The 23,223-nt window shown below is 28.1% G+C and overlaps 1 protein-coding gene across 5 annotated transcripts in view; it reads left to right on the forward strand.

Moving 5' to 3' along the window:
* Positions 1–23,223, forward strand: part of LOC142323932 (uncharacterized) — a 483,338-nt gene that overhangs the window by 427,507 nt on the left and 32,608 nt on the right. For 4 of the 5 annotated variants that reach the window (XM_075364308.1, XM_075364309.1, XM_075364305.1 and 1 more), the window contains exons 4-7: positions 3,309–3,476; positions 5,684–5,767; positions 10,493–13,802; positions 22,396–22,842. In XM_075364308.1, coding sequence (XP_075220423.1) covers positions 3,309–3,476; positions 5,684–5,767; positions 10,493–13,802; positions 22,396–22,842 — 4,009 coding nt within the window. The remainder of the gene's footprint in view (positions 1–3,308; positions 3,477–5,683; positions 5,768–10,492; positions 13,803–22,395; positions 22,843–23,223) is intronic. The other variant, XM_075364310.1, reaches the window with a different exon arrangement.

Genomic DNA, 23,223 nt, shown 5'->3' on the forward strand with positions numbered 1-23,223 from the left:
TTTTACTTCCTTGTACAAAGTAAAGGAAGTATTGTGATCGCGTAAAATTTCGGTTTTCAGATTTCAACGGAAATATCCATTTTGAACATCCCTGAATCCATGTTGATTAGTTTCGTTGTGATGTCTGTACGTACTTACTTATATGCGTATTTATCTCGCATTACTCAAAAACGATTAGCCGTAGGATGTTGAAATTTTGGATTTACGACTGTTGTAACATTTAGTTGTGCACCGCCCTTCTTGATTGCAATCGACTGAACCAAAAGTGTCCAAAAAAAAAACCCAAAATCCAAAACAATTTTGAATTTTGGACTTTTTCTTAACTGCAATAATAAGCCTTCATCGAGAGATTTTCAAGGATATATCATAAGTGGTAATTATTTTCATTGGTTCCAGAGTTATAGCCATTTGAAATTTTAGATAATGAAATATTTGGATCTTAGAAAGGAAAGGCACATCGGTTTGAATCAGACTTCATCTCCTTTTTTTTCTTTTTTAACTTTTTTTTAAATTTAAATATATTGATTTATTAATAATTATTAACCTCTGATTGTAAAAAACGTTTTACGTAAAATAATAATTCAATAACAATAAAAAAAAATGAAACAATATCAGAAGTTATTATGAAATAAAATTTTATGTACTTTTCATTTTAAAAATGTGTATATGTAATTTAATAGGCGTACAGGAAAGTCATGTGGTGTCCACATCAGATATTTTATTTTATAATTGTGTATTTTGACACTGCTTTGATTAAGGTTTTATAACAGGCAAATTCTGAAACATTTTTTTTTTATCCGTAGAGCAGCAGCATATCAATTATTCCGTAAGAGTCCTTTATAATGAATAATTATGAACTTTTATATTTGTATCTATAAAGCAACTTGTCCTGACTGACTGATTAATCAACGCCCATCAAAAACTACTGAAGATATTGATGAAAATGTACATACATGTTCTTCTTACAGTATAAGTGCACACTGAGAAAGAATTTTTTAGATTCCTTGTTTAAAGGAAAACCTGTTTAAAATGAAGTAACAATGAAATTAACGTTTTTTTAATTTCTCGGTAACAAATGATATCAACTTGATTTTTGGTGTGTGTAATCTTCATGTGAATATCTAAAAACCATTTTTTTAGATTTTTGAGATTCTGAGTTTAAAGGATTAAAATGGGTTTTGAATTTTCTTTGAAACTCGGCTATTATTTTTATTTTTCTTGAAAATTAAATCTTTTAGGGTTGCTAGTACATATGTGTGTATATATATATATAAATTAATTAAGTAAATATTATACACATAATATTTGCATTCTTATCCTTTTTCTTTACGCGATTTCTAAGCTACAATTCGAAAAAAGAAATACCCAATATTTTTTTAAATTCTTTTATATAGAAAATATCATTTCCTATTACGTTTTCATGAAATTATAAACTACACATTTCTTGTTGTTTAAATAAGTTCTTCGAATAATAATTTAGAAAAGAATAAGTTTTAATCTAATATATTATACTCGTATGATTCTTTTTTCAGCTGTGTATATATATATATATTATTATATCATCTCAAATTAAGAAGATTTTTTTTTTTCATTTTTCAAAAAAACTTCAATAGACGAATTTATATTTAGTTTCTACTGTAACACAAAATTGGAAATTTATATAGAAGCCAATACTAAGAGGGAACATAATTTTATATTTAATCACAGTCCTTGAAATTTTAATTTACACATATATTTAAACAGCTGGTGAACTTCTAAAATAAGAAGAAAAAAGTTAAAGAATACGAAAGCTTTGCCTGAATTTTAAATAGAGATTTACTTACGCCTACGTTCTGTCGAACAGCTGTGCGGTCAATTGTTAATTGGCGACAAACATTTTCATGTTTACCTAAATGTCGTTTTAATTAAATTAAATTTACAGTTCAGTGAAATTGCTTTAAATCTTTAGATTTATTTTTTTTAAATACAAAATTTAATAACGTTTCATTACTTTATTTTTTGTAGGGTTTGACATAAAGTTTTTCTTGGTTTTATTTCAAATTCGATTGCAGATTTAATAGTATAATTGAGGCTTAATAAAATAATCGTGGCTCAGGAACCGTTTACTCAATAGTAAATTTACCGATCCTATTAGTTGTCAACCGTTCACGACACACATTTCACCGATTATTAAATTACCCTCGCCACCAATTTTTAATTCAATCCATCGAAGTTAACGTTCTTTGTCTGTTTATTAATCATATTAAGACTAATAATCAAATTATAGAAAAATGTTTAAGCCGGTGTTGTATAATATCTGTAAAGCAAACTTTCGTTATATGTCTTTCCTCTTGGTCGTGTTTTTCTTTTTTCAATTTTTCATTATTTTTTTCATAATAGTATTTAAATGAATTTACTTTTAAAACATATCGAAATGAACTTCAAATAAAACTAAAGTAAATAGTATTAATACAATATGGTATGGTATACGTGAACGTTAAGAATGTAAAATGCAAAAAGTCGTTTTTCATGAGTGTCGTTCACCTTTATAAAGAGAATGCAGAATGTTGTTGCAAAAGAAAAACGAAGGATAAGATTACCAACAGAGGTAAAGTAACCACCAATGGCTAATACCAAATATAGACGAAAGAAGTTCCCGCTGTCCGTTTGGTTGCACGTGTTGTAAGCACGATTCCTACACCGTGCTTGACTATCATCGTTTACTTGGCTATTGCAGGTAGTTGTAGGCTATCCAATCTTGAGAGCCCGTTATTCCTTATTTCAATGAACAGGAAGCAGTAAATAACAGTTGTTTATACAACTGGTGGGTAGTTTAATGATTTGTTTTAAAAAAAGTATCAAATTTTTAACCTAAAAAAAATTTGTTATTCAGTACACATCACTTTACAGCTAAATGAACTTTTGGGTTCTTATGTATAGCTATTAAAAATTGTTCCAACATTATAATTAATAACTTTAAAATCTTCTTCCCTGACACTTATAGACGTGTATTTCTATGAATATGTTTGTACGCGACACACACACATTGTGTAAATTATTAGCAATTTATAATATTTATTGGAATATAGTAACAAGTTGTAAGCTCAATTAAATTTTCATTATATATTGTTTGAAAAATGATTTTTTTCTTCATGATGTCTTTGCATCTACGAAATGCATCTACATCATGAAGATAATTTTCTTTAGCCTGCACAATACTTAAGCTATGTTTATTTTGCTAAATGAATTTTTAAATTATAAAACAGGTGTAAAAACATTCAATGAAATGATGTTATTTATTTATATCAAAAGCTGTATTTTCTGCTCAGGTAATCGATTCGAGAGCGAGGAACCTGGCTGATGGTAGCACTGAGCAGAGACAACAGACGAAGCAATTAGAAGTATTTCAAGCAAATATACCTGGAGGTTCTGTTCAAGTTATACGTTCACAGAGTTTAACAACAAGCTCGTGGCAGGGTCAATCAACCACTACCAAGGTAAAATTTTTTGTAATTTATTTTCTTTGTTTATTAAAGAATATTTTATTAAAAGTCAATATTTAGTTTGGTACTGATTTATATTCACGTGAAAGGATTAACACTGGCATAATTATACAGCAGTATTGGTCTTTACTGTACACACCTCTTCTTTTTTAAAGTATTAATGTTTGGAATAGACTTCAAATAATTAATCTTCAAATATCAAGGAAGAAATCAAAAGTCATGGTCTTTATGATGAAGAAACTATTAAAAACAAAAATAGATTTTTAAATAACATCCCTCAAAAGATATGCTTTTAACCTTTTTAAATACAATGTTTTTTTTTTCTCGACCTTTTTAACATCTTTACATATGAGTGCTTAAAGAAACCTACAATACAATAGAAACAATTGCAGTATCTCTTTATGTTAAAAAAAAGATAAATAAATTCTAAATAAAATAACTTGCTTTCAAAATGTGTGGAAATATGTTTATGAAACATTTTTCAGAAATTTATGCAGCCTTTCTTTAGCATGTAGGTTTTTGACTGGCCTTTTTTAAAGTGATTAGAGAATCCCTTTACTGTAGGGTTAAATAACATATTTTTAACATTTTATAATTACTCATTAAAGCATTAAAAAAAGTATCTTTTTTTATAAATGTTTCCTTATTCTCAAGGCGTTTCATTCATTGTTTATTATTTGTCCACTCTTTTTAGTAGCTGAAATCTTTCTCTAGCTCAGTATCCAATTACTGCTCCAGCTAAAATTAACCATAAAATCATTGGGCTTAAACACATACCCTAACCAAGAATGCTTTTTTGTTAGTTTTTAAAAGTAATCTATGTTCCTCCTCCAACCTACAAAAAAATATTTCCAACTATGAAACCAAAAGAACTAAAAGTGAAAAGATCTAGTAGTAGAAGATATTTTGGTAAGTTATTTCTTTTACACCTGATTTTTTTTAATCATAAAATCAGCCAGAACACTGATGCCTTTATACAGGTTTTATTTTCATCATGATATCCTGTTTTTCATTTACAACACCTTTTAATCATTGTTCTAAAAAAATTATCAACATTTCTTTGCCAACTTATATAGAAAACAAGAAAAATACATTGTAATAGTTGTTATTATTACTGAAATGATAATTTAAGATTTATCTCAAAAAATATTTAGCATTAAAAACAAATTAAAATTTTGACATAATTTTCACACTATATTTACATAAAAATCAGTTAGTTTATAGTAATTTCATTAAATGGCTTTTTAATAATAGTAAGTTTGTACAGGAATTTATTGGCTAACTAATATTAGGATTTTATAGGTGTAGTGAACTAATTCAGTGAAAATGTATACCTCATTAATGAATGAATAGAAATATAAATATAGTGGTGGAATAAGTAGCCTGAGAAGTTAGTCTAGGTTCCTATGAGTACTTTTTCTATCTTTTAAAAGTGTCCTTTTCCTTCAGGTCAAAAATTTGTAAACCCTACCAAGATACATTCAGAAAATTCATCTACTGATAATTTTAAAGCAAAAGTTAAGATTTGGTTTCTTACTCATTACTTGGATGAATTAAAAAAATTATTTTTTAACATTCTAGCTTTTCAACTGCTTTCTAGTTTGTTTGTTTTTTTATTTCTTGTTGTTTTAATGTTTAGATATTTTCTTGATATATTTACTACTTTCGCACGTGTTTGTGTGGAATTATCAAAATAAATAAAATAAAAATTATTGATATGATTCTGATTCTTTGGTCCTTTCTGTGTTTGAAAAATTATCTTGATTAAAGTTTAAGCTCACTTCCCACCAGCCATTCCTGAGATATTGCACAGTCATGCAGAAAAATAAACATATTGATATAAAGAAAATTTTCTTACACCAAATTTCAAGTGACCTACACATGAGGTTTTTTTTAATCCATTACTGCTAGGACTAAAAAATGTATTTCTCCATCATCAAAAAGACATGGGTTTGTTAATTGTAACTGGACATAAACCAAGGAATGAATAAATAAATAAGGCATAATTATTTTGTACATTAAGGAATAAAAAGACGTTGGTTCTGTTAAAAAGATAGTTTTTGATGGATTAAAATAATAATAGTGCGCTAAGAAAATATTAAGAATTCTTTTTAATTTTGTTTCATATAATATATATTTTAATCTATTCCTTATTTTATGTGCAGCAGATGTTATGCTAACTAAATAAAAACAATTTTCAGTTGGGGAGTGGTTCAGGTTGGTCTGCCAGAGCAAATTCTAAGCATGATCGAAAAAATGATGAGACAGAATTTGATAGCCTCAAGGTAAATTTCCTACAAAGTTATATAAATTCTCTTTTCATTTAACTGATAAAATAAATGTAATTATTTTACTTAATATTATTAAAGTTATTAATTTGTCACCTTCAATTTATATATATACAATATTTTTTAATTATTTTTATTAATTGCAAGAATTATTTAAAAAAAGTTTATGCAGTACATTAGATCACATTAAACTTACTTTCTTCAATTAATCTCAAAAAAAAAAATTAATGATAATTATTTTTTTAAATTAATAAATTTATTTGTTATTTTCTTTGTTATAATTTTTTCATTTAAGATTTATTGGTAACAAATCAGTTGTATAAATAAGTAAATTTCCTCTACTAAGCAGAGGCAAATTATATAATCAAATAAGCAAATAATTATATAATTATAATTAAAATATCTCTGTTGTTTCTCAACAGAGATATTTTAATTACAATTTTTCATTCACGTTTCTCCCCCATATGATATAAGTTGGTGTTGTGAGGTTCTTTGACATAGTAAAAAAATATTTCAAATAAATAATTTGGGATAATTATGAAGAAATATAAATACTAGTCAGAACTAGAACTCTTTTTTAGCATAATTTATCATCAGCTCTATTCTTAGTACATTAGAATTAACAACTTATGGTATATATACTAAGTTCTGGGTAAAACACAAACTTAGAAATCCTCAATTATCGCTCTCGGCAGAAAGGATTTAATCGACAGAAAATGCAAGTGATAATTCAATCCTACAAATATTACCTTCAGTTTGTACAACACAACTGACTACATTTAGTGAACATCACTGTTCATTTGAGAAAGCAACTCTGACAAGCGCCACTTGAACCTCAGATACTTTACATGCAACACAGCCATAAGAAGGCTAAGATCAATAATATAAAGCAACAGATTAATATACCTGTTTCTGTGAGAAATAAATATATTATCAAATATTCTAGTAAAAACTTATGCAATACATTTTTTAATATAAATAAAGATCACATGCCAATTTTTTTTTGTCTTCAGTCATTTGACTGGTTTGATGCAGCTCTCCAAGATTCCCTATCTAGTGCTAGTCGTTTCATTTCGGTATACCCTCTACATCCTACATCCCTAACAATTTGTTATACATATTCCAAACGTGGCCTGCGTACACAATTTTTTCCTTCTACCTGTCCTTCCAATATTAAAGCGACTATTCCAGGATGCCTTAGTATGTGGCCTATAAGTCTGTCTCTTCTTTTAACTATATTTTTCCAAATGCTTCTTTCTTCATCTGTTTGCCGCAACACCTCTTCGTCACTTTATCCACCCATCTGATTTTTAACATTCTCCTATAGCACCACATTTCAAAAGCTTCTAATCTTTTCTTCTCAGATACTTCGATTGTCCAAATTTTACTTCCATATAAAGCGACACTCCAAACATATACTTTCAAAAATCTTTTCCTGACATTTAAATTAATTTTTGATGTAAACAAATTATATTTCTGACTGAAGGCTCGTTTCGCTTGTGCTATTCGGCATTTTATATCGCTCCTGCTTCGTCCATCTTTAGTAATTCTACTTCCCAAATAACAAAATTCTTCTACCGCCATAATCTTTTCTCCTCTATTTTCACATTCAGTGGTCCATCTTTGTTATTTCTACTACATTTCATTGCTTTTGTTTTGTTCTTGTTTATTTTCATGCGATAGTTGTTGCGTAGGACTTCATCCATGCCGTTCATTGTTTCTTCTAAATCCTTTTTACTCTCAGCTAGAATTACTATATCATCAGCAAATCGTAGCATCTTTATCTTTTCACCTTGTACTGTTACTCAGAATCTAAATTGTTCTTTAACATCATTAACTGCTAGTTCCATGTAAAGATTAAAAGGGGATAGGGAACATCCTTGTCGGACTCCCTTTCTAATTACGGCTTCTAACTGATGTTATTCAATTACTACTGTTGCTGTTTGGTTCCTGTAAATATTAGTAGTAATTGTTCTTCTATCTCTGTATTTGATCCCTAATTTTTTTAAAATGCTGAAAATTTTATTCCAGTCTAGGATTTCGAATGCCTTATGCCAAGTATGTTGGTTTGTTTTTCTTTAATCTTTCTTCTACTATTAATCTGAGCCCTAAAATTGCTTGCTTTGTCCCTATGCTTTTCCTGAAACCAAATTGGTCTTCTAACACTTCTTCTATTCTCCTCTCAATTCTTCTGTATAGAATTCTAGTTAAGATTTTTGATGCATGACTAGTTAAACTAATTGTTCTGTATTCTTCACATTTATCTGCCCCTGCTTTCTTTGGTATCACGACTATAACACTTTTTTTGAAGTCTGACAGAAGTTCCCCTTTTTCATGAATATTAAACACCAGTTTGTATAATCTATCAATCGCTACCTCACCTGCACTGCACAGTAATTCTACAGGTATTCCGTCTATTCCAGGAGCCTTTCTGCCATCAAATCTTTTAATTTTCTCTTAAATTCAGATCTCAGTATTGTTTCTCCCATTTCATCCTCTTCAATATATTCCACCCACCTATCGACTGTACCTTTCGTATTATAAATCGTTGTACCATCTTTGTTTAACACATCATTAGATTTTAATTTATGTACCCCAAAATTTTCCTTAACTTTCCTGTATGCTCAGTCTTATTTTACCAATGTTCATTTCTCTTTCACTTCTGAACACTTTTCTTTAATCCACTCTTCTTTCGCTAGTTTGCACTCCTGTTTATAGTATTTCTTAATTGTCGATAGTTCCTTTTACTTTCTTCATCACTAGTATTCTTATATTTTCTACGTTCATCCATCAGCTGCAATACATCGTCTGAATCCAAGGTTTTCTACCAGTTCTCTTTGTTCCACCTAAGTTCGCTTCTGCTGATTTAATAATTTCCTTTTTAACATTCTCCCATTCTTCTTCTACATTTTCTACCTTATCTTTTTTACTCAGACCTTTTGCGATGTTCTCAAAAATCATCTTTACCTCCTCTTCCTCAAGCTTTTCTAAATTCCACAGATTCATCTGACACTTTTTCTTCAGGACTTTAAAGCCCAATCTACATTTCATTATCACCAAATTATGGTCGCTATCAATGTCTGCTCCAGGGTAAGTTTTGCAGTCGACGAGTTGATTTCTAAATCTTTGCTTAACCATGATATAATCTATCTGATACCTTGCAGAATCGCCTGGCTTTTTCCGTGTGTATATTCTTCTATTATGATTTTTAAATTGGGTGTTGGTAATTACTAAATTATACTTTGTGCAAAACTATTAAGTTGGTCCCCTCTCTCATTCCTTTTGCCCAGCCCGTATTCACCCACTATATTTCCTTCCTTGCCTTTTCCAATGCTTGCATTCCAATCTCCAACTACTATTAAATTTTCATCGTCTTTTATGTGTTTAATTAATTTCTTCGTAAATATGCAATCTACCTCATCATCATCATCATCATGGGCGCTTGTAGGCCTATAGACGTTAACAGTTGTTGTCGGTTTAGGTTTCGATTTTATCCTTATTACAATGATTCTATTGCTATGCATTTTGAAATACTCTACTCTTTTCCCTGTCTTCTTGTTCATTATGAAACCTACTCTTGCCTGCCCATTATTTGAAGCTGAGTTAATTATTCTAAAATCACCTGATGAAAAGTCATTTTCCTCTTCCCACCAAAACTCACTAATTCCTACTACATCTACCTTTATCCTACCCATTTCCCTCTTTAAATTTACTAACCTAGCAGCCTTTTTTAAACTTCTTAACATTCGATGCTTCGACTCGAATGTTATTTCTTAATTTTCTGGTGACCCCTTCCTTAGTAGTCCCCACTCATAGATCCGAATGGGGGACTAGTTTACTTCCGGAATATTTTACCAAGGAAGGCGCCTCCATCATTGCTATATGAAAATGCAGAGAGCTACATTTTCTTGGAAAAAAAGCAGCTGTAGTTTTCCATTGCTTTCAGCTGCGCAGTACTCATAGGACTGAGTGATGTTGATATGGCTGTTTAGTCATCCTGACTTATGCCCTTAACAACTACTGAAAGAGCTGCTGCCCTCTTTCAGGAATCATTCCTTAGTCTGGCTCTCAACAGATACTTCTTCGATATGGTTGCACCTTCGGTCCAGCTACTCTGTATCACTGAGCACTCAAGCCCCCTCACCAACGGCAAGGTCTCATGATTCATAGAGGAGGGCCAATTAAAAGAAAAATACTATGAATCTTGATATCAATCATGGATATTTTAATGTATTATTGATATCAGAATTCAAAGTATTATGCAAAAAAATTTCATTTATATGTGTATGTACTTTAAAGAAAAATAATCCTGTATTTATATATGGGATATCTCTTGTTTACATTGTGTTAAAAGAGTATGCGAGTATAAAAACTAATAACAATAATTTTTAATAATTACTTATTGCAGTAAGATTTATAGGACCTGCTATATTATCTATAATACTGATCTATAGGGTTAAGATTCTAAGATCATTCGAACCTCTATGCCATATCCAACGATACTAATACTCAGCAGTCTCTAAAGAATTACATAATGAAAGTTTAGACATGGCTAAAGTGTTTATAACTTTTCACATTAAGATAGTCATTTTTATAGCCATTTATAAAAACCTTTAAAAAATAATAACTTCATCATAAATTACCATTAACAATGCAACATTATTCATAAGTAATTAATTTAAATTATAATTTGTATTATAATTTTTTGTTTTTGATTTTTAGCTGGCATTGAATCCACTTGACCTCAGCTCGCAGAAAACAAAAGCGAGTGTTGGTCGAAGTGGTTCAATTAGCAGCAGACGACCACCATCAAGACCTCGAAGTATTGCTGGATCAAGTAGGTCTGATAAACCAGGTCAAATAATGGAAGAAGAAGAGGTTGCAGATAGAAATCCTAATAGTAGAAGTAATAATAATAATAATATTAATAATAGTAGTAGTCTTTCACAAATGTCTAGAATTTGTCAAAAATATCATCAAGAAGCTAAAAACCATTCATTATTTCAAGCATCTTCAAAATCGTTAAGTACTAATTCAAAAACAACTATGAAACAATCATATATGATGAATGGTTCTGATTCATCAATAAATAAAAATAGAGAAAAAGTAAAAAATACTTTACCTACATCAGGACATGTAACACTATCACATTTATTAGAGTCGACAAAAGGAAAACAAAGTAAATTTTCTGAAAACTCAAATAAAAAATTAAATCTTGTTCATAAAAAAAGTTGTTCAAGTGAAGATTTAAGACTATCACCAGAAACCCAATTTTTAAAGACTGATGGAACAGATAAAAATGAGGATTGGAAAAGAACATCTAAAGCAAGAAGATCATTACAATTTCCTGTTCATACAAAAACAGAACAAAATAGTATCATTAATAACAATAGTAATAATAATAATGCTAATAATAATAATAACAGTAATTCTGAGATGTCATCAGATTATAATAGTGTATTAAAAATAACAAAAGAAATTGAAGCAAGGAAAAAAATTGTGACAAATTCTTTAAAAAATAATCATTGGACTAATATTGAAGATGTATTAAAAAAGGTTGTTAATAATGATAACCAGAATTTGGAAAAACCCAGTAATAATAATAACAATAATAATAATAATATTGAAAATAATGCAGAAGATGAATTAATTATTAAAGATAACAAGTTAGTTAAGAAGAAACATACATTCATTACCGTCGAGTCATTAAAAGAAGTACGCGGTCGATTAAGAAGATTAGGTTCTCCAGCAACAGACGAAATTAAATATGAAGAAGAGGATGATGGTATTGTAACAGAATCAAAGGATGATAGTCCAACTGGAGAATTAGAAGGGTCATCTAAATCAGTCAAATCTTACGTGTATGGTATGGAAGCATTATTACGTAACAGGCCAACTACAATAACTGGTACTGGTAGTCTAGAATCACGAAGTACTAACAAATCTGGAACTAATGGTAGTAGTCGCTCAGAAGAATGGTATAATAGAAGAAAATCATATGGTTTTGAACAAGTTAATGGGCAGACAAGTCAAAAATCTAACTTATATAATGATAAAAATAAAGTTGATTCATCTACTGATAGTGGAATTTGTAAATCATCTGAAACTGTTGCTAATATTCCATTCTGGAATAAACCATTATCAACAAATGGTGATGGAAATAATATAAAAACAAGTCATTTAATTACAATTAAAAGAATTCAAGATAAAAATGATAATGTTAATAATAAAGAAATACAAAACAAACAAGATATCTATAACACTGGAACAGATTGTACACAAAAGGGAAAAAAAACAGTTGTTACATTAGGTGCTGCATCAAAAAGTTCATCCTGGAACTGGAATAATCAACAAAATGATGATAAAATTGATGAAGATTCAAATACAATGCAAGATGATAAAAAAGAAGTTGTAACAAAAGGTAAAATCGCAGATGCAATTAGAAGTCTACGAGAAAAATCATCATTGTTGAATGGTTTTGAATCTCGTCGGTTATCAGAACCTATAACAATATCTATTCCAGTTTCAACAATAGATAATTCTGAAATTATTGATAATGATGAATTACTATTAAAACAAACAAAAGAACCGTCAACAATAGAAAAATTTAATTTATCAAAACAAAATAATGAACAATCCACTGAATTTTCAACATCTTATTCAAAATTGCTTTATGGAACTAATAATAACAGTACTAATAACGATAATAATGACCAAATTAAAAAACCAGATAACAGCATTAGCAATAATGGTATACAATTACAAATATCTTCTTGGAATCGAAATTCTTCAATAAAAGAGAATGATTTTAAAAGACATTCCATTGCAGTTGATGAAGCTAGATATATGGATAATAGTAATAAAGAATTATTTGATATGCCTAGTGTTAAAGATAAAATAGCCTCTTTTAAAAACCAATTTGATTTAAAACCAAAATCAAATGAGAAACTATTGCTTCCAGTTTCTTCTAATAATAACATATTAAATGATAAGGATAAAAATAAATTATTACCTACTGAAAATGAAAATGATTCCAATACAAATGAAAAGAAACAAAAAAAGGTTGAATTTTGTAAAACTGAAGTACATTTTGCTGCTGAATCGGGTAGATTTAATATTGTTGAAACTGACGGTAAACCCCCATCAAATAATAATTTTCGTCGACGAAGAAGAACCATTGCAGAAACACCACAGAGATCAAATTTACCAGAAATTCGTTTTGGTGATTCACAGTATGAAAAAGAATTATTGACTTACTGTGAAGCAAATGAATTAGATTCTGAAACATTACAAACACAAGAAATTCCTTCATCATCTACTTATCGATTAAGTCCACAGTTTATTGACAATGAAAAAGATGAGGAATGTATATTAACACAAGGTAATACAATAATGCAAATGGACAATGATTATATTGAAATAAAAGATGATAATATTAAAATAAATGATATAAATATTCAACAAGATTATGAAGAAAAACCTAGAAGTATTCTGAAAAATAACATTCAAAAACACCAACCTCATAATGTAAATGTTGAAAGCATCAGGCCTAAAAATTTTGAAGAAAATGATAATACAGTTGTTGCAGGCAAGGCTAGTGTTAGTTTAAAATCAGTTACAACCGATTTTAAAACAATACCATGGAGATCTACTGTAACAGTTCAGAATCCTGAAGATAAAGAAACAGAATTACAGAAATTACTAAAAACTTTAAGGCCAACACCTTTAAAACAAAATGCAGTAGTTACCAGTTATAATACTCCCTCTTCAAATGTTGAATCCTCAGCGACTGCAGCTGATAATGGACTTGCAGTTCGTATTTCATCATCAATGAATTTACCTGACCAAAGAAGAGCTTCATGGTCTGTTGCAGAAAGAGTTCGAACAGTTGAAGATCTTAAAAGTAAAGGATTTTCAACAAAAGTTAATTTTGGTTCTGGTGAAACTACGGTTGTTACTCCTGAATTACGAAATAGTCCAGTACGTGATTTTCTTTCAACTGGTTGGATATCTGATTCAGTCAAAACTAATGGTAAGTAATCTTTATTTTAATATTAGAATTTCTTTGTTTTATTTGTATCCAAATTATAAAATTTTCAACACTTATGATGATGATAGATATAGTTTATTGTCTATTATAGGTTTATTGATTGGTTACTATCAGATTTTGATTTTTATCACTTGCAATTTTTTTTTTTTTAAACCTCAGTTTTATTAACTTGGGTAGTACATTGATATTCTACATTGTTTCCCTATGTAGGCTAAAAAATCCAAATGCAATAACCAAGAACTCCTTGTTTTTTTGCAAATTTTTTGAAAGGATAAAGTAATAACTAGGGATATGACGTTCATTCACGATTGAATATCCTAATTGCAGATTAGGATTAGTCATATGACTATGTGATTTGCTTAACAAATTTCACATCTATCTCTCACAAAGTAGATACACTATTTTCATAAAGTTTTATTTTTTAAAAACTAACAATAATGATACATAATCATTACATAATGATATGTAAGAGGTTATATGACTTGATATGTCTCGTTAATTTACTATGTATGTTTACCATGATTGTTCATGAACACATTTGTAGTTATATGATATGTCAATTGTTAAATCACATCCATTTTTTTTTTCAATGCAGGAATGATAAAAGAAATCAAATATCTTATATTAGTAATTCCTTATTCAACTTATTTGTTATTCATGATTTTTATCAGCATATTGTAATCTAATGTCCAATCTCATGTGAGATTCTCACAAATCAAATAACTTTTTTTTAATAGTTTCTCAGAGATGGTCAGTAATATAATTTAGCAAAACTTATCAAAAGCTGACCACAGGCAAATTAAGTATTTTAAGAGTTTTTTTAATTCAATAAATTGTTTTAACACATTTTTATTAACATAACTATAACTAATCTGAAGAAAAAATTCAAAATTCTTACTTGAATTATTCAACAAGTACTCTTTCAGTTATTTTAAAAGCCTTTCTCTATCAACAATAATTGATAGCTGAAAAAGACAATTCAGAGATGATTAATGTAATAGAAATTGTCTTATTTCAGTGGGCATTTAAGTGTGTAATTTATTTCTACGTGGGAGGCTTTTTTATTATGTGAATCTAATATGTATGAAAATAAGGAGAGCTCCATTACCTGATAGACCTGACCAGTTAGTGAGTTGATCAACAGTTAAATCAGTGTTATTTTTTTGTGAAACTGTATAAAATTATTCACTTCTAATTATCAACTAAACAAGATTTATTGCAGACTAACATTTTTAAATTATTATATTATAATGCCTTATGGCAGTAAGCCATTTACAAAAATATCTGAAAATTTTATGAAATAAGTTTTTAAAAATGAAATAAGTTTTTAAAAATGAATTAAAACAAAAATAACCAAAACCATGCTTGTGCACATAAATCAAATTCTCCGAGTATATAGGAGGGATAAAGACCGCTGGGAAATTTCTCTCCTTAAGGTTGGCAAACCTGTGTCGTTCGTGGCCAGCTAGTAATGTACACACTCCATTGTCTATAAGTTGTCGCGTTATAATGTCTTTGATTACGTGTGAGTTATTATCTTATATAATGAATAGGACGGCTACATTAAGATTAGAACAGTATTGAAAGAACTTCTGAAGAATAATCTAATCGCTGCATCTTGCTGAATTCTAATAATAATCTTTAAAACTCTTCTAAGTGTACATAGTAGCGGATACTGTTACATAGTTTTAATCCTATTATAAAATTACGAGATATCTCTAAAGTAAAGACCGCTGGGAAATTTCTCTCCTTAAGGTTGGCGAACCTGTGTTGTTCATGGCTAGCATTGTTGTCTGCAATTTGTTTCGTTTTAGTATCTTTGATTACGTCTGAGTTATTGCGTTATAAAACGAATAGGAAAATCGATGTTGCTGCCGAGTGTGAAATACATGGATATATACATTTTTTAAACCATCAAAACGTTAAGCCAGCTGAAAAATTCATAGGCAGTTGGTTGCTGTGTACGGTGATAATGTAATGAATGAAAGAAACATCCGAAAATGGTGTGAAATATTTGGAAATAACAGAATTAATCTGCATGATGAACGTTCAGGAAGGTCCTCTATATAATCACCGAGGACTTGTTGAAACGCGTCGATGATGAAATCAGAAAATTTCGTCGCTCAAGGATTTCCTACATGGCCCTTATTTTTCCTAATGTTTCAAGAACTGTTACTGGTCGCATTGTTCATAGCCATTTAGCTTCAGAAAGATTTGTGAACGTTGGGTGCCGCACAGGGCCGCCCCTAGGGCCAAGCAACTGGGACAACCACCCCGGGCCCCGTGCTTAAGAAAATGCAGCATAATAATGTTTTATAATTAAAATTTAACAACTTTTATTTCAATGTAAAACTTAATTTTAAAGTATAATTGTAAGATACACTGGAAAAATCTCATGAATCTTGATTTCTTGATACAACTTTGCTACTGATTTGATCTACAAAAAAAATAACTGTTTAATGTATAAATTCAAATATGTTTGTTTCTATTAGCAGTTTTTTTTTTTTTATAAAAGAATAATTTACCTTAAAAGTAATAATAAAGAGAAAAATAGTTTTTATAATATAAATTGTAAGTTGGCAGTACGTAACCAACCAACAAATCTAGGCGCCAACATAAGGACATTTATACAAACCCACCGGATTGGTCTAGTGGTGAACGCGTCTTCGCCAACCAGCTGATTTGGAAGTCTAGAGTTCCAGCGTTCATGTCCTAGTAAAGGCAGTTATTTTTACACGGATTTGAATACTAGATCGTGGATACAGGTTTTCTGTGGTGGTTGGGTTTCAATTAACCATACATGTCAGGAATGGTCGAACTGAGACTGTTAATCAGTGGCTAAATGGACTGGAGACAGAAAATACAACAAGGGTATATTGAAGCTGATTATCACTACGATAAATGTCTTAATTCATGTGGCGATTATATAGAGAAGTAGTATAAGGTTTGTAGTTAATAAGAAAAATAAAAAATATTTTTAAAGTTTTCGGAATAAAATGTTTTACAATGAAATGGTTTTTACTTTAGAAATCACTTACCGTAGTATAAAAAAGGCTTGATATAGTGTAGTCTTCATAATTTGATGCAAAATGCACCACCACTCATAGTGTCCCTAGAGATACAAATTAAACCATCCCAGGTGCACAATGTTCTATGGTAGACAAATGAAATAAATCTTGAACAAGAAACAATGAACATGTAAAACTGCTTCTAAACAATACTTACACAACATTTACATTTCAACTCTTACAAGCATGACACACATTTACCCTCATTACAACAACCTTGATATCCTATGCACAAATAAAAAAGGACCATTCTTTACACAATTAAACAGTATGAGATGCAAGTTATATATTACAATGATATGCTAAATAAACAGATAGATTTCAGATACAATACACTTGTATAACGTCTTAAACTCAGATTTTACTATTTAAAATAACTAGCAGCAACAAAATTATTTGATCCCAGAATGGATAATAGTTGTAGTTTGTCATTAAAGGGAGCTGTAAAAGCAATGATATAAAATTAAAACATTACATTAAGATAAATTTGCTTTAATTTTTTTTTAAATTGTTAGTTTTCTTTAATTATTATTTTTATACCCCAAAATTTATTTATAATCGTTGTTGTACAAGAAACAGTATGTTATTACTGTCTTCAAGTGATTTTTAGCTATTGTTTCTGTAACCGCAACAACTCTTAACTACTTCATTCAAAGTGGTCAAATTATCTGAATCTTATAATAACTAACATTAGACTTTAGAAAAGAGATACAGTTCCAATCAAATTCCAGTTTTAAGATAATACATTATTAATAAACAACTGTAATCTTTCCTGCTGTCTTTGACTACAAATTTGTTGTAATATAACATAAATATTATACTACAGTCTTTGACAGCAGATAAAAAATTGTTTTGTTTTATACTATTCTTTTAATTTTGTATTTTATACGTTAACATCTAGCAATAACACCTTTAATTTGGCATTAAAACTCTGTATTTAAAGAATTTAAAAAAATAATTATCTTTTACTTATTTCTACTGTAGTTGTATCAATTTTATTATTTAATATACTTGACATAATTAGTTTAATTTAAATTTAAAATAAGGATAGCCTAAAGAAAAAGGTATTCCATATCAAAAAAATACATTTGCAAGAAATGCAAAGGCAAGAAGCCTACATCTTGACAAAAATTAAAAAGGATTTTAGAAAAATGATATTTAGCTTCTTCTGAGTATGTAGTAATGCTCTCTAAAATGCAGGAATATCTACTACTTTTACTTATAACCATAAGTTTTTGACAAAGTTTTTTTTTTTTTTATTACCACAGCAAAAATACTTTAAACATTGGAATGATATCAGTTTAAATATAATACACAATAGCAATTCAGTAGTGAACAATAACAAAATAAAATAAAAAATATCTTCAGATTGTCATCCCATTGAAATCATTGTTAATTTTTTTTTCAAAAATATTTTTCACTTCAGTTATTCAAAAAAAAAAAATATAAGAAAAATCTATCAGTTTAGTGACAAAATCTGCATTGCAAATCAGTTGATTTTCAATGTTAAAGTTTGTGAGGTTCAAATCCTAGGAAAAGTAAATCTCTTTTACATGAATTTTAATATTAGGCAGTGGATACCAGTGTATTTAGGTGATTGGAGATTCAGTTAACCACACATCCCAGGAATGATTAGTCGGAGTCTATACGAGACTACACCACATTTACGTGGCATATACATCAGTGGGACATATGGTTGCTTATTGTTTATAAAGTTGAACAGAGCAACATACATATTAGAAATAAAAAATAGAATATTAAAAAACAAGAAATAAGTCCATTGATAAGGAGAAGCCCTGAACATACATTTAAAAAATAATAAAATATGTATAGATAAGATTGAGAACATCCTCAGGAGTTTGAAGTTAATTAGCAAGTCTAAAGCATGACTAATAATAAAAATTCAAGTAAGAGCTATGAATTATTTCTTTGAATTTTTTAAGTTATTAAGTTGTATAATTTATGCTGATTAGATATATCAATAATAAGTTTTCAATTAGCTGTACTTATTGTATACCTTCATATAATTTAAATAATATCAGACGTAAACATATTTTTTTGTAATGTGATAAAATTATTTTTATACAATTGTGACAAAATTAATTTTCTTTTTTCATAAATTACAGAAGTGTTCTTTAAATTATTTTATAAGAAATAAATTCTTGCCATTAAATTACAAGACAAATATTTCATTTTAAATCTTCAATTTTCTATCCAAAATTTGAGATAGATCTTTTTATTGGTTGGTTATGGGCATTCCTTACCTTTTAATTTTTTTTTTTTTAATCTACAAAGATTTCTATTTCTTATCTATCATTTTTTCTTTAGAAATTGTATGTAGTACTTTATAGTTAAAGAAGATTAATCTCATTGTTTTTTAGTAAAATATAACTTCAAATTTTTAATTAATTTTTTCCATACTTAAATATATTACTGCTTGAACGTAATTATAGTAAATATTATTTATGTATGTATGTTCTAATATTTTTTCTAATTTTTTTTGTTTTTCTAAATAATTTGTCATCCTTTTGTAGGTGTGCATGTATAAATTTAGTTTATAAAATGCAGTGATTGTAGTATGAGGTGTCATTTAATATTTGAAGAATTACTTTTTTATAGTTAAAAAATATATACAAACAATTAACTTTCTTTTTTATTTTTATGTATTGACTTAAAACTTTAATTGTTATTTACAATATCTTGCAAAATTAATTATTTCCTAGGGAAAAAATTAAAATAGCTTTTTAAAATTTGTTTTAAAAAAATAAAAATTATTCATTAAATAGTACCATAAAAAAATTGTTTAACAAAGCATTAATTGAATTACACCTCATCAATAGTTTTAGTAAAAATCTTAATTTTATTTAATTTTTTTTTAAATTGACAACTTTTACTGTCAGCATTAATGAAGGGGGTGCATTTTATATTTTCTTATTTAACTTATAAAAACAAAATGTTATATATTTCATATAAATTTGCATGAGATTGTAGCAATTTTAATGATTTGGGGATATGTATAAGCATTTTTTTGCTTGAGGTTAGGTTATTTTAAAATTGTTAATGTTTTCTATTTATTACTAACTGAGAAAAACTTGTTTAAAAAAATATTTCAAAAAACTCAAAGTTTGTATGATTAAAAATTAAAATAAAATTATAGATGTAATAGTTAATTTAATTGAGAATAAAATTTTTACCGATTAAGCAGGCAGTTCAGTTCTGTTCAGTTAAGCAACAGTTCGTACTGGCTGACCATTAGCAACACATGTTTCTCTGTGTATTAAAGATCATAAGTGAATGTATTTTTTTACATGAATGTAAACAGATGTTATATGTGAAGTCCCTTGAGTCGGTTTGCAGTGCTTAGGTGAAGGTTATTATTACAATTTGAGATTTGAAAATGAAATGGCAGTATAATATGTTGAACTTGTCCATCAGTCAATTGAGAATATTATCAGGCAAATATATATTTTTGTATTATGAAATGTAATTTATAATCAAGTGCCACCATCCTAATGAGTATGAAAATATTTGAGAAAGAAAGAGAGAGCTTTAGAAGTAGATGAAGAACTTAGTCTTATTTTCCCATAGATCATGAAAGTGTATAATAATGCAGATGATTACTTCCTGCTTTTTTGTGCCATAAATGCAGTACTTCTATTTTTTAGAAATAACAGCACAAACAGGTTGATTTTTATTGTCATTTTCAACTAAATTTTTAAAATGTAACTACAATTTAATTAATGTCAACAAATTTTTATTAAAAGGTATCAATATCTTTAATAAATTATATTAAAATATGTTATAATCTGTTTTTATAATATTTATTGTATTGCATTGTATTTAGAAGAAACTATTTTTAGCAAAATATTTTTTTTAAATTTGAGTTATAATATAAACATTTTGTTTTCACCTATTAGTCATGCTTAATAACAAAAAAAAAATCTTATGTTATTTCTTACTTTATAATCATATACCATAATTCAAATTCTTTTGTTATCTAGCATGAGTCATGGACCTTAAGAAAACATTTATATTATCACACATAAGTTTTTTGATGTATCATTTTTTTCATTGAAGATACTTTTTTGTAAAGCAAAATAAGTTTGAAAAATTATTACTAATTTATAAGATTTTTATACCTCTTATTAAAAATAGGCATTATAAAGATCTAAATCCTAATTGAACTTAAAAACATAGTTGATCAAGACAACATTGATACAACTGGAATAAGTATAAATCTCAATACAGGTGAACTGACTGTCCACATTAGGCTAGCTGAGTACCCTGACTGACCAGCTGGTATTGAGTCAGCATAATATTGAATGTAGCTGGCTGCTTACTGACACACAGCTAATATTTTTAACTATAGTAATTTATTTATGGTAAATTTTTTATTGTCAAATAAGTGGTAAGTTAGTAATGTAAATACAGTATCATAATAAACAAAATATATAATCTAACACGTATCATATGCATGATATTGCAAGAATATTGCATGTTATTTTTATTTACATTATATAGATCGGTTTATGGTAAATCATCTTCATAATATCTTTAACAGATAATTGCACCAAAATAAAAATAAAAAATAAAATAAAATATAGAAACAAAAAATCAAAAGCATGCAGCATTGAAGCATGATGTCATATCACACGTTTTTTTATTTTCTTTACACTTCATTGAAAATTAAAATAAAATAAAATTCGTGTGTGTCCACATTACAGATGAGGTCACCACACATTCAAGACAAGAAGCTGTACATGTTAAAATTAATCCTGTTTCTAATCAACATCATACTAACAGAAATAGAAAATTGACACATTCAAAAAGTTTTACTAGTTCTTCATCTTCTTCACCTTCTTCTACTTCTTCCTTATCATCTTTTTCTTCGAATCAATCGAAAACGACTACAGTAGAATATAATTTTACAAAAGATAATCAAATAAGCGATACAGAAAATGGATTAAGATCAACATCTTTAGTAATGAGAATGTTACATAAAGCATCAGATACAAAATTTGATAAACAATCTGAAGAAAATCATAACAACCATGATGTAAAAAATAATATAATTAGAAATAATAACTATACTAATACTGATATAACAACAGATATATTTAACAAAACATATCAAAGTAGTAATAATAATAACAATAGCAATAATAATAATAATAATAATAATAATAATAATGGAAATGTAAATGTAAATAATGAAGGTGTTTTTAGTCGAATAAATCAGTTTGAAGATTTTAGATTAAAGACTATAAAAAAAATTGAAGATAATAAATTTATAAAAAATTTAGATGCAGCTATTAACAAAGAAGTGATGTTAAATTCTTTAAATCGAATGATAACAGCTAATACCGTATCACAAAGTAGAATATCAAAACATACAATAAATCCTTTATTTGTTGATGAAAATAAAAATTTAGCTATAAGTGAAAATGAAATGTGTAATAACTCAAATTCTATGAAATCAGCAATACCTGAAGTATTAGATGTTTTAGATGATTTAAGCCGTTGTATTGAAGAAGAGATTATTGAAATACCAAGACCAAATAAGGTAGTAAAACCCATCATTAATAGTATTAACAACAACAGTAAATTTTTTAAAGAAACAAATAGTAATGAAAATATATTTAAAATTATTGAAGATTTTAAATCAATTCAACAAAATATTAATAATAGCAATAATGATTATAAAGAAAACCGTGATAATTTAAAATTATCATTAAATAAACTAAGTAATATGAATGAAATTGATAGCGGTGAGATAAGCGACGATAGTTTGAAAGCAGATGAAGAAGTCAGATCATATATGAGTGCAGGAAATGAAGGCGATAATAGTGACAATGACAAAGATGACATCGATGATGATTTTATTAATGATAATAAGAAGATATTTAAGCACATAAATCAAATACCTAACTTCGATAAAAATCATGTAACAAAAGGTATTATTAATAATTAATATTATCAAACAACTATCAATAGTTAGTAATATTTAAATGTGTGTAATTACTAATAGTAATTATGCTAATAATAAATCTAATATCTATTAGTTGTACATTGGAAGTTTATATCCTTTTACAGTATTAATTTATTTATTCTTACTCCAGCAACTTACAGACCTATGGAAAGTACAGCTAGCACTATGATATTTTTTTTAACAAAAGATTCAAATGAAACCATATAGATTAATTATGGCAATATTTTTTTCATATATATATATAATATATGTGTGTGTGTGTGTGTGTGTGTGTGTGTGTGTGTGTGTGTGTGTGTGTGTGTGTGTGTGTGTGTGTGTGTGTGTGTGTGTGTGTGTGTGTGTGTGT

Source organism: Lycorma delicatula, chromosome 4 (assembly GCF_047948215.1).
Source record: "Lycorma delicatula isolate Av1 chromosome 4, ASM4794821v1, whole genome shotgun sequence".
NCBI classification, from domain to species: Eukaryota; Metazoa; Arthropoda; class Insecta; order Hemiptera; family Fulgoridae; genus Lycorma; species Lycorma delicatula.